Source organism: Lithobates pipiens, unplaced genomic scaffold (genome assembly GCF_037356315.1).
Source record: "Lithobates pipiens isolate NorthernLeopardFrog02 unplaced genomic scaffold, aLitPip1_a1.2 Scaffold_13, whole genome shotgun sequence".
NCBI lineage: Eukaryota > Metazoa > Chordata > Amphibia > Anura > Ranidae > Lithobates > Lithobates pipiens.
Window position 1 is genome coordinate 31,103,099 of NW_027507718.1, and position 12,432 is coordinate 31,115,530.

Sequence of the window (12,432 nt, forward strand, 5' to 3'; positions counted from 1 at the left end):
TTGCTGGTAGACATGGGGTTAGGCACTGACAGCAGCCCTTTTGCTGTGACATACCAACATGTTTTCATACCAACCATACAGTAAAATGGGCTATTTTCAAAGAATCTGGGGATGGCGAATAATAATAATTGCGCAGCATATGCACAGTATGTCACAGTAGAGGAGCTGGCAGTATGTTGTAAACATTCACAGTCTGTGATTGTGCAGTCTCCAGTACCAAAACCTCTCTACCAACATATCTGATGTCAGATGTCAAATGTCATCATGAGATCTCCCTATGCTTGCATTTGATGTTATTATAAGATCTCCTTAAATATGTATTTGAGTTTATCATAAGATCTTCTTCTGTAAGCATCCTATGTATGCATCTGAGGTTATCATAAGGTCTCCCTACGTATGTATCTAAAGTCACCCTAAGCCCACGTACACACGGTCGGAGATTTTGCCAACCAAATCCGTCGGATTTTGCCCGTCGGATTTAGTTCGACGGATTGTGTCCGAAACTGTTGCATACACACGGTCGGGCCAAGTTGGCGAAAAATCCGATCTTTCAGAACGTGATGGCGTAATTTCGTTACGATGGGACTACATTCAGGCTAGTAGCCAATAGCTTTGATGTAGGAATTTGATCTGAGCATGCGTGGCACTTGGTCCGATGAAAATGCTCTACACATGATCAGATTAGGTCCGTCCGGCCCAGTTGGTCGGGAAATATTTCCAACATGTTGTAAAATTGGGTCGGACGGAGATTCGGATGGAATCAGTCCGATGCATACCACACACAGTCGGATTATCTGACAACGCGGTCCGATAAGACTCATTCCGACAGATTCTCTGACCGTGTGTACAAGGGCTAAGATCTCCCTTACTATACATCTGATGTTATTATGAGGTCTCCATGCCAATGTATCTGATGTCTATTTGAGGAGAAGGAGACTGTTTTGTTGTTCTTATGATTGCACCTTTAAGTGACACAGTGTCAATGTTTAGTATATATAGCCACTAGATTTGACCTTAGGAATATTATATTGTACTGTATTTCTCTTTTCAGCCTTATCAATGAATCATTAAGAGATCAACTTCTAGTTACTATCCAGAAGACCTTCACTTATACACGCACTCAGGCCCAGCATCTTTTTATGATCCTTATGGAGTGTATGAAAAAAAAGGAGCTGGTAAGTAAATTAAATGAGGGCTTTGTTTCTAAATCATGGATGGTGACACTAAATATGTAGTTGTGTTCATTATAAATGACATGTAATTCTAAGTAAAAAAGATGATAATACTTTGACACATTAAAAAAGCATGTATGTGTCTGTATACAACAATAACATTATCTGGTTTTATATTCCCATAATGTCCAGCATATGGCAACAACTGATTTTAACTAAACGTAGTGGTGGATAGACTGTAAATGTACTTGCTGTGTGGTGTAACTATGAAGTTAGTTGAATAGTGTATGGTATAATCTAAGTATTAGGGTTCCTTTACTGAACAGATTAAACGAATGGTCTATTTTTATAGGTTGATGATATGTAGAAGGGAGGTTTGCTAATGACTGTTCACAAGAGGACATAGATTGTCATTGCTTACTCTTTCTGCAAATATGTATTAAACGGCAGTCTCTGGCTTCATTGCTTAATGAGTCATTGACCTCAGAAAGCAAAATTATACTACTCAATGCTTCATCAGTTACTACCCTGGAATTAGAGTGCAAGCAAAACCAAGGGGCATGTACCTTGCTTTGTGACAGACTCTCTTTACACGTTCCTTCATATTGGCCATCGATAGGGATGATTTTAAATGAGACTTGTCTTGGTTGAAACATGGTTGAAACATGGATGCTGTCACTGCAGCATCACATTTTCACTCATTGTAAAAATGTTATAAGTCTAGTAGGCCTAAAAAAAGTGACCTGGAACAAGTATACAGTTGATGACTTTTGTTTTTTCTGACTTTCCTGATCTACATACTTGCTCCAGGTATTTAACTCAAAGTATGGTAGCCAACGAGTAAGCAACAGTCAGGTAACTGGTATTTGTGAAGGAGCACAGCAATAGTAGATTCATACTTTTCTCAAGAGAAACGTGAAGGCTGCTACTACTAAATGTTCCTTTTTATTTTATTTTTATGATACATTCCTGGTGGCCATGCCAATTTATAATATCAATACTTTGAGCCACTGACAACTTTGGGGGCTTACTTAGTCTACATACTTGTTCTGGGTCAGTGGGTCAAAATATTGGAGCAAGCTGGGCAGCATAAGAGCCAGATAACTAGCATTTTCAGAAAACATATTTGTTTATCTTAAAACTTAATTATTATTATTCAGTAGCTTGAAAAGCTTATAGATTCAATGGCCTATAATTAGTTAAACTCAATTTATTTTATGCAAACCCTTATGGATATACTTTATGTGGAAACTTGTTTTTTTTTTTTAGAAAGTCATTCTATTTTATTTAATTTACATTGTTTTCAGACTGGCTACCAACTGCACATCAATCACAGCTTCTATACAGTCATTACAAATGAGCTGAAATCACTGTCAGCACTTGTCTGCACATACTGTATGCTATTGATTGTGCAGGACGTTTCAAAATCACTAATCTATCTTTATTTAGACTTACAGTCCTCTACAAACATTGCTGTCCTGATGAAAAATCACCGGGGATTTTATAGCTATGGCCTTTACTTTTTCCAATAAAACAAATATGTTTTAGTTAATGCTTTGTGCTTCACTGAGAATAGGGAGGATTTGTAGAACAATATGTCTAGCAAGGTCTCAGAGGTTTATTGATTAATAACATAGCTTCAGAATCCAATAACTGGATTCATTCCTGTGTCGGGCCATGGTGTTGTAACAACATACTGTCAATGTGAAATAAAATAGAAGGTGTTATTATGACATAGCTACAGGACTGTTGTTTTAAGTGGGCAAAGAAGGGCATTTGCTTCAAGTCCACCAGCACAGGGACTTGTCTGAAAAAGAACTATTACTACTCCCAACTGTCCCTTATTTGGAAGAACTGTTACCCTTTTAAAAATAACTCTCATCATCATCTATTTTGGCTATTGTATACAAATCTGTATAAATAAATGCACTATTTAGTTGCCAAAATTATTTAAATTGCAATAGCATTAGCAGAAATAGAGTATCCAACACTGAAAAGTTGCTACATTTTGATACAACATGGTAGACATGTGCAAAAAGAAAAAATTCGTTTAGTTTCGTTTCGTTTTAATTCGTTAATTCATTAATTTCGTTTAGTTATATTCGTTAACTTCCTTAAATTCGTTTTCGGATTTTGTTTAGTTTTCTACCGAATTCGAAAAATCGGCCACATTCGAAAATATTTCAACGAAATTCGAAAATATTTCTACCAGATTCGAAATGATTTCAACATGATTCGACATTATTTCAACCACATTCGAAAATATTTTGTGACCCGAATTTAGGGCCATGTATCTCGGGGTCACTTGGTGCTAGACACTTCAAATTTGGATATGTTGTAGTGCTAGTACTATTGTGTTTGCATACCAAATTTGGGGTTTCTAGCTATAAGTGACCCCGAGATACATGGCCCTAAAGTCGGGTCACAAAATATTTTCGAATGCGGTTGAAATAATGTTGAATCATGTTGAAATAATTTTGAATGCAGTTGAAATAATGTCGAATCATGTTTAAATAATTTCGAATGCATTCGAAATTATTTCAACATGATTCAACATTATTTCAACCGCATTCGAAAATATTTTGTGACCCGAATTTAGGGCCATGTATCTGGGGGTCACTTGGTGCTAGACATTTCAAATTTGGATATGTTGTAGTGCTAGTACCATTGTGTTTGCATACCAAATTTGGGGTTTCTAGCTATAAGTGACCCCGAGATATGTGGCCCCAAAATCGGGTCGCAAAATGTAATTCTCTGCTCTAACAACTAATAACAGTTTGCGACCCGATTTTGGGGCCACATATCTCGGGGTCACTTATAGCTAGAAGCCCCAAATTTGGTATGAAAACACAATAATACCAGCACTACAACATATCCAAATGAAGTGTCTAGCACCAAGTGACCCCGAGATACATGGCCCTAAATTCGGGTCACAAAATATTTTCGAATGCGGATGAAATAATGTCGAATCATGTTGAAATCATTTCGAATGCAGTTGAAATAATGTCGAATCATGTCGAATTCATTCGAATTAATTCGTTATATTTCTTTTGTATTCGTTGTAATTTGTTATTTTTATTCGGACATTCGGATGCATCCGAATGTCCGAAAGATGCAAAATTCGGCCGAATTTCAATTCGTTACGAAACGAATTGCACAAGCCTACAACATGGTGCTAGCTCACTTTCAAAGTTACAGATTTCAAATCTGTTATCTTTATCCTGGCTTCATAGCCAGATTTTTCAGCAAGTGACCCACGAGTGCAACTATTATCAGACTAACAGGTCAGGAGCCTGCACGTTTAAAACAAGCAAGCATAAGCATCTACCATATTTTTATACCTGCCCTTTAAAGTTATGTTTTGTTAAGGACCCCAAGTGGCTTTGTGATGCTAGCAATTCACCTCAGAAAACAATCCTTGAATCTTTGTGGGTTGTAAAAATTAAGCACCAGTCAAGTAAGGAAGTTTTACAGAGTTTACTAAAGGACCAATTAACTTAGGGAAAAGGGGATTAGGATACTGAATACCAAAAAAGCCCAAATATAAACAGACTGGCATGCTTTACTATTCAACATGTAGAGCAGCTTCAGTACTGCATACTTACTGCTTGGATAAGCCACCAAAGTTACTTGCACTGCCTATAGCTGCACTGTCTATAGCTTCTAACTAACTCTTCTATCCACTTCAGCCCTGGAAGAATTTGCCCCCCTTACTGACCAGAGCACTTTTTGCGATACGGCACTGCGTCGCTTTAACTGAAAATTGCGTGGTTGTGCGACGTTGCACCCAAACAAAATTGACGTCCCCTTTTCCCCACAAATAGAGCTTTCTTTTGGTGTTATTTGATCACCTCTGCGTTTTTTATTTGTTGCGCTATAAACAAAAAAAGAGCGACAATTTTGAAATAAAGGCAATATTTTTTACTTTTTGCTATAATAAATATCCCCAAAAAATATATTAAAAAAAAATAATTTCTGTCACAGTGTAGACCGATATGTATTCTTCGACATATTTTTGGTAAAAAAAATCTCAATAAGCGTATATTGATTGGGGTGCGCAAAAGTTATAGCGTCTACAAAATAGGGGATAGATTTATGCCATTTTTATTATACATTTTTTTATCAGTAATGGTGGCGACCTGCGATTTTTATTATGACTGCGACATTATGGCAGACACATCGGACACGTTTGACACTATTTTGGAACCATTGTCATTTATACAGCGATCAGTGCTATCAAATGCACTGTTTACTGTATAAATGACACTGGAAGGGGTTAAACACTAGGGAGCGATCAAGGGGTTAAGTGTGTCCTATGATGTGATTCTAACTTTGAGGGGGTGGGCTACCACTGACATGACAGCGATCACTGCTCCCGATGGTAGGGAGCAGTAGATCTCTGTCATGTCACTAGGCAGAGCAGGAAAATGACTTGTTCACATAGGCATCTCCCTGTTCTGCCACTCCATAACATGATCGTGGGACATTGGTGGACATCGAGTCCACTGGACCCGTGGGCACGCCCATGGAGTATGCGTGTGCAGACCCACAATGCCGTGTCTTAAAGGGGACGTACCACTTTACCTCTAAGCGGCTAGACACTCTTTAGGAGGCGAAGTTTCACTTCTGGTGCTCCAGTCCTTTTCTTTCTTTGGCACTGCAATAGAGCTTTCCAAGGTCACTCACATATATTTATGCCCTTCCCCAGCATGTACCCCTGGCAATAAACCTCTTTGTGGTTTGCCAAGGAAATATAAATAGCAGAACTATCAACTAGAGCTCAAGCTGACTACAGCCCAGCAGCACTTAATGTAGGCCAAGGAAAATGCCTGCTTAAAGGCAGGGTCCCTACATTTATACATTTTAAATAATTGTCAAAATACATATGTACTTTATGTACAGTACATGGGACTTTGTAATTGTTGCTTTATGCTTATGTATTAGTTTCATTTATGCATTTTAAAATATGCAAATGTGGCCTGGATCTATATCTTTTTGCAAAGCCTTGCTTGTCTGACTGATTGTTTCGGTTTATAGAGGATTGATATTATTTGTTAAAAATAAACTATATTTTGATAATGCAATTCAATATAATTAATAGTGTTACTATTTTTTATGATGCAAACATATTCTGCAAAATATACTTTTACAATAAACACATACCACAAAAGAAGCTTTCAGTCTAATGTATTCATCACAGTCATGCAAACATTGAGTGGAAACAAGTTAGGGCCATTTTTGGCTGTTTTCCTATGTGCAAAGGATCCCAATAGGGCCCCTTTTGAGATTCTTTGCATGGTACTCAGCAGGTGGAACTTGGGCAACTTCTCGTAAGGGCGCATTTATGCTGTATGCATTGGGGCTGTGTTGGGCAGACTAAACAAGACAATTTTCCATCTGTTCTATTAGTTCAGTTCACACCACCACACTGTGGTAGTGTGTGTTGAATAAAATGTAGGACAAGTACCTTTTTTCAGAACAGCCTTCTTAGTTGCATGAAGATGAATGTAATGTAATTTTGTAATATTACAGTAGAGTTATAAAAAAATAAAAAACATGTTGCGCAAAGCACTCCAGTGGCTGCAGTGGAAGCTGGTGTGAATGGGCCTTAAAACTGTCTACACCTGCCATAACCTTCTTTCGGGAGTATCAAATGTCCATGCCCCCATCACATACTGTAGCACCTTCCTCAGATCACTTTGTCCCAAAAGGACTTAATATTCCTATATGGGTCTGCAGATGGAATTATGGTGTGCAGCAGTGGACACAGACACCTGCTGGAGTTGAGTATATCACTGTATCACTTGCAAAGGAGTGTCAGTTTGATTTCTCACACGGTCTCTTCAAAAGACAGTTACTGGATGGGAATAAAATAGCAATGTTTTAGCTTAATTATTTTAAAAAATTGGAAATAATAAGACATAACATGGTTCACTTTAAAGGTTCAGCCTTGGAGAGAGCAGTTTATGAAAACTGCTCTTAAATATGATATTTAAAACAATATTAGGTTCACATCAATTCACTTTAGTAAATAACCTTCAGCTTGTCCTTAATATGGATTGCAGGTTACCTAACCAAGAGTATTAGATGCAATCTTCTTTAGAATTATCATTCTAAAATGCTGGGAGGGAAAGAAGTGAAGAAGAAAAGTACAGTAGTTAATTATTAAAGATTTCGTATAATGTGAAGAAAAGAGGGAAGGACTTTGGAACATACTGATCCAGGAATAAATTGGCACATGTTTTCAATATTACATATTGGTCACTGAAATGTTTCATTATTAGGAAACAAACTTAAATGTAATAAAGTATACTTAGCGTTCTCCAAAGAATTCAGAAACCAAATTGACAAAATGAGGCAAGATTGACTAAATAATTCCATTCCATTTTACCACAATTCTGCCAACTTTGCCACAAAATGTCAACTTCAGTTTATAAAAGATTGCCTAAAATAGCTGCAATGTTAACATGCCATGTAAAAAAGGGTGAAAAGTGTTCAAAACATAAAAATAGGTGAATTGAAGCAAAAACTAAGAAAAATTAGTTCCTTGGAATGGAAGTGATTGCATTCAATTTAGTATAATGGAAATCCTTTGCAACAGTATTTTTCAACAGTTGTCTTTGTCATTTGATGAAATATGCAGTATGTAAAAATGTATATTTTGTCAATTTATATTCAACATTGTTCAAATACAACAAAATGAGTAAAGAAAGCAGAAAGCACAATCGTGTATTAGATATTTTTATCTAAAATAGAGGATCCATTGGTAATTAAACTCCACCTGTGATAAATTACATAATTTGAAGAACAATTTTTTCAGTGACTAAAATGACCTAAGATGACCAGTTATTTGGACCAGTTATTTGGAACATTACAATATAATAATGTCTATTTTATTGTTTTTCATTTTCCAAACTCCAGATTACAGTGTTCAGGATGGGATCAGAAGGTCATCAAGATATTGATTTAGCAATCCTCACAGCCTTGCTTAAAGGTAATTATGTGGAACATATATAATAATCATTCCATTCAATTAGAAGGTTAAAGTCTCAGACATTTATATCCATTGCAGTCAATGTCCCCATGCATTATTAGTATTATCATGTGCTATAATAATGTTGTAATTATTTAAGAATGTGCTCATTAACAAAGAAAACATTCTATGCCCTTGGTACATGCTTACAAATGTCAGTTAATTTAAGTTTATTTTTTACTGTGTGTTACAAAAACATTAACTACACCATAAATGCAAGAACATTAAGCAAGCCAAAAATATTAATGATTACATTTTTTAGACCTGTATGAAAACATAGAGGCAAAGGGGATTGCATGCAGTAGTCCTGGATACAGAAGGATAACTTAAAAAAAAAAAAGAAGTTAATAGGACTTTTCAGCTAAACTGTTTATTATTTGTTTAAATGGACATCAACTATTCATTAAAGTTTTTAATCTAAAGCAGTGGCGTAACTAGAACCTTCAGGGCCCCAATGCAAGAAACCATGAAGGGCCCCCCTGAACCCCAGCCAGGGCCCTTCCCTTCGAGTCTGGCGGTGGAACTCCAGGGCATGGTCACAGGTATGACCTTTGTGAGCCCTGTAGTTCCACCACTGGTATCATTAGTTTTTTTTTTTATAATTTTTTTTTAATTCTTAGGTGCCCCATTGGGGGACTGTCCCTAGGCAGGATGGGGTCCCTGTCCCCAGAAGAGATGAGGTCCTTTTCTCCAGGCAGATGTAGTTACTGCCCCAGGTGAGAAGGGGTCCCGGTCCCCAGGGGAGGTGGGAGTCCCTGTCCCCACGTAAGAAGGGGTCCCTGTGCCCAGGGGAGAGGGAGGGGGTATGTAATGGTGTGTGGGGGATGGGGTCCTCTCACTCACCATGACCAAGCTGTAGGCCGCGCACTCATCCATGTTGGCCTGGGCTCCATCCTGTGTGCTGGATGAGTCGATCAGCATATCTCCCAGAAAGACCTTTCATCATCTGTGTATGATGGGGGAGGAGGGGGGCTGGCACTCATAGGGCTGCACTGCATCTGTGTGCTTAAAGTTTGTTTACCCGGGAGAAGTATGCAGTGCAGTGTGGGCCGGACTCGGGGGAGGGCGGGACTCTGGCCGGGGAGAACAGATATCGGACTGAGCGGCAATGCATGGAGCAGGATAGGGGTACTATGAGGAGCCGGCTGAGGACACAGGTCTTGCGGGGAATGCACAACTAAAGAGCAGCCAGTGCGACAGTCGAGCATGGAGCTCTGCTAGTCACTCTCCACCTCCAGCCACCCGTGTGCATGGTGCACTGGTACGCCTAGCTGCCTATGCTGCTGCTGGCCATATGTAGAGGGGGCTGCGTGGGCCCCTTGCATCACAGGGCCCGGTTGCGGTCGCGACTGCTGCACCCCCTATAGTTACGCCCCTGATCTAAAGCTCAATTAAACTCGTTGCCTTTTGATTTACTTATAGTCTTGTATCCCTGTGTTATTTTGATTGGTAATGCCCTTAAAATATTTAACTTTTAATGATAATTCTGATGTATGCTCTTTCCAGTGCTCTGTGTTGGCATAGATAAGTAACAGCCACATCCCTCAACACAAGCATCCTCACACATATTTGTATAGCAATGGAGCCTGGCCAAATTAAAGTGTTGCATATGGAACCCAGTATTTTACCTAATATCTCAAATTCAACACCTTATTTTCAGTTTATTTGAGTAGGGCCATTTGATTATTATGTTAGATAATCCCTAGACCAGTGATGGCGAGCCTCTGCACCCCCGATGTTTTGGAACTACATTTCCCATAATGCTCATGCACTCTGCAGTGTAGCTGAGCATCATGGGAAATGTAGTTCCAAAACATCTGGGGTGCCAAGGTTTGCAATCACTGGTATAGTGTAGGGTCAGCGTAAATGTCTATTCACAAAGAAGAAAGAAGGTCTATACACTCGATGCAATGGTTCTTCTACATTATCTAAAATTTAAACAACAACCCCACAGCGTACAGTATTTAATGTGATCTATTGTTTTCTTTTAACTTGTTTTAAAAACTTCCCAAATTGAAAACAAACGTCTACCTTCTTCTACCACACAGTTAAATATATAGTTACATGGTTATTCCTTGCAGCATGTACTGTATAATGTGAAGCCAAGAAAACAGAGAATGTTCTATTTGTTATTTATTTATGAAATTGTGTTTTATTCATGTAATGCCTTTTACTGCTAATTCCACATAGTCTTCAATATTGAATGCTTCTTAAATAGCATCACAGTAAGTGTGTAATAACAGATGGATTTGTGCTCCCAACCATGACAACTTGACTGTAATAAACTGAGATAACTATATGCAACTAAATGTGGAGTAACGGAAACAGAAATATAGCAATAGCACCTGGGAAAATTAAAGTATGCACAAAGAACCCAGTTTTTCACTTAATATCCTTGAAGAAATATCAAATTCAAGATCTTAGCCCTTGTACATACGATCGGAGATTCCGACAGAACGTGTCCGATCGGAGCATTTTGTTGGATATTCCGACTGTGTGTGTTCTGCATCGGACTGTTTACATCGGAATATCCGTCGGACCAAATTTTTCAACTTGCCGGAAATATTTTCCGACAAAATGCTCCGATCGGACATACTCCGATCATGTGTAGAGAATTCCGATCGGACAAAGTGCCACGCATGCTCTGATCAAAGTCCTACATCAAAGCTATTGGCTACTAGCCTGAACGTAGTCCCATCGTAATGAAATTACGTCATCACGTTCTGAAAGATCGGATTTTCCGACAACTTTGTCCGACCGTGTGTATGCAACAGTTTCGGACAAGATCCGGATTTTGTCAGACGGATTTGGTTGTCGGAATCTCCGACCATGTGTACAAGGGCTTATTTTCAGTGTATTTGAGTAGAGCCATTTGATTATTATGTTATATGATCCCTATCTATTTGCATTATAGAAGTGCAGATATCATGCATTAGATACTGGCCATAGGCAGCATATTTCTCCTCAAGGGTTATGAATGTACCTGCCATTTCCATTTCTATAGGATTGGACATTAAACTAAGCTTAGTATATTATAAGCTATTACTTTCTGAAATTCCAAATACTGTTAAAACTTTGGCAAAAGTGTTTACCATTGTACAGTGCAAATGTGCTGTACTCCTTTTAAATATTGCTTTTCTTTTGTATCCTTTGTGAAACAGGTGCCAATGCCTCTGCTCCTGATCAACTGAGTCTGGCATTAGCCTGGAACAGAGTGGACATTGCTCGAAGTCAGATCTTTATTTACGGACAACAGTGGCCGGTATATATGTTTAATAATAATGCTAAAAAGTAATGTAGATCTCACATGTCTGGAAATTAGATCAAGAAGATGTAAAAGATCACCATGCAATTAATAGGGGTTTTCAATTTTTTTTCTCTCTGCTTTAAATTGGTTAGGTGGGGTCCTTGGAGCAAGCAATGCTAGATGCACTGGTACTGGATAGAGTTGATTTTGTGAAACTACTTATTGAAAATGGAGTTAGCATGCACCGTTTCCTCACCATCTCTAGAATGGAGGAGCTGTACAATACGGTAAGAAAAACAATACTTCATCCTGTAAAAAGTTTTTCATTATTTTAACAAAGCTACCCTGAGATTGATTTACTAAAGAAGTATAGGCTATTTACTTATCAGTGTGAATTTTCACTTTGCACAGAAAGTTTCCCCTAGTTTAGTGAATGAGGAGAATCTCTGCTACCTTGAATCATCCATCAACATTTTAAATGCTCCATGTATGTGAACAGTTATTCCTTGCAAAGTAAATTTTCACCACATTCACAAGCATAAGTTTACATTTCCATGCAGATTAAATATTACTGTGTAAAATGCTCTACTCCTTTAGTAAATCAACCATATTGTGTGATATTTGTCACTTTAAATCTAAACAACATGGTAAACATTGTATAATTTAACATAACTAAACCCAAGAGCAAACTTTTCATATAATACAGCGTACCAGTCCTTAGCTGTGGTAGATGCATTTATTTTCATTTTTAGGCTAATATTTTCAACAAGTACAGAAAATATCTGTTAAGTTTGCTAGAAATGCAGTGTCCTTGGAACTATGTAACAATCAAGTTTGTCATCATATATTTAAAGACTGTGCAGTTTTCTCTCCTTGCAACTAAACAAAAAACAAGCTTATCATTCTTGTGTAAACTACTAATCCCACCCACCTCCAGGTATTTAGGATTAATAGGGATGAGTGAATCTGCCTGGGTTTGA

General features: G+C 38.0%; 1 protein-coding gene across 2 annotated transcripts in view; it reads left to right on the plus strand.

Annotated features, from left to right (window-relative positions):
- TRPM3 (transient receptor potential cation channel subfamily M member 3) overlaps positions 1 to 12,432 on the plus strand; it is a 264,979-nt gene that overhangs the window by 78,543 nt on the left and 174,004 nt on the right. For both annotated transcript variants that reach the window (XM_077474953.1, XM_077474954.1), the window contains exons 6-9: positions 1,052 to 1,175; positions 8,094 to 8,166; positions 11,367 to 11,467; positions 11,605 to 11,739. In XM_077474953.1, coding sequence (XP_077331079.1) covers positions 1,052 to 1,175; positions 8,094 to 8,166; positions 11,367 to 11,467; positions 11,605 to 11,739 — 433 coding nt within the window. The remainder of the gene's footprint in view (positions 1 to 1,051; positions 1,176 to 8,093; positions 8,167 to 11,366; positions 11,468 to 11,604; positions 11,740 to 12,432) is intronic.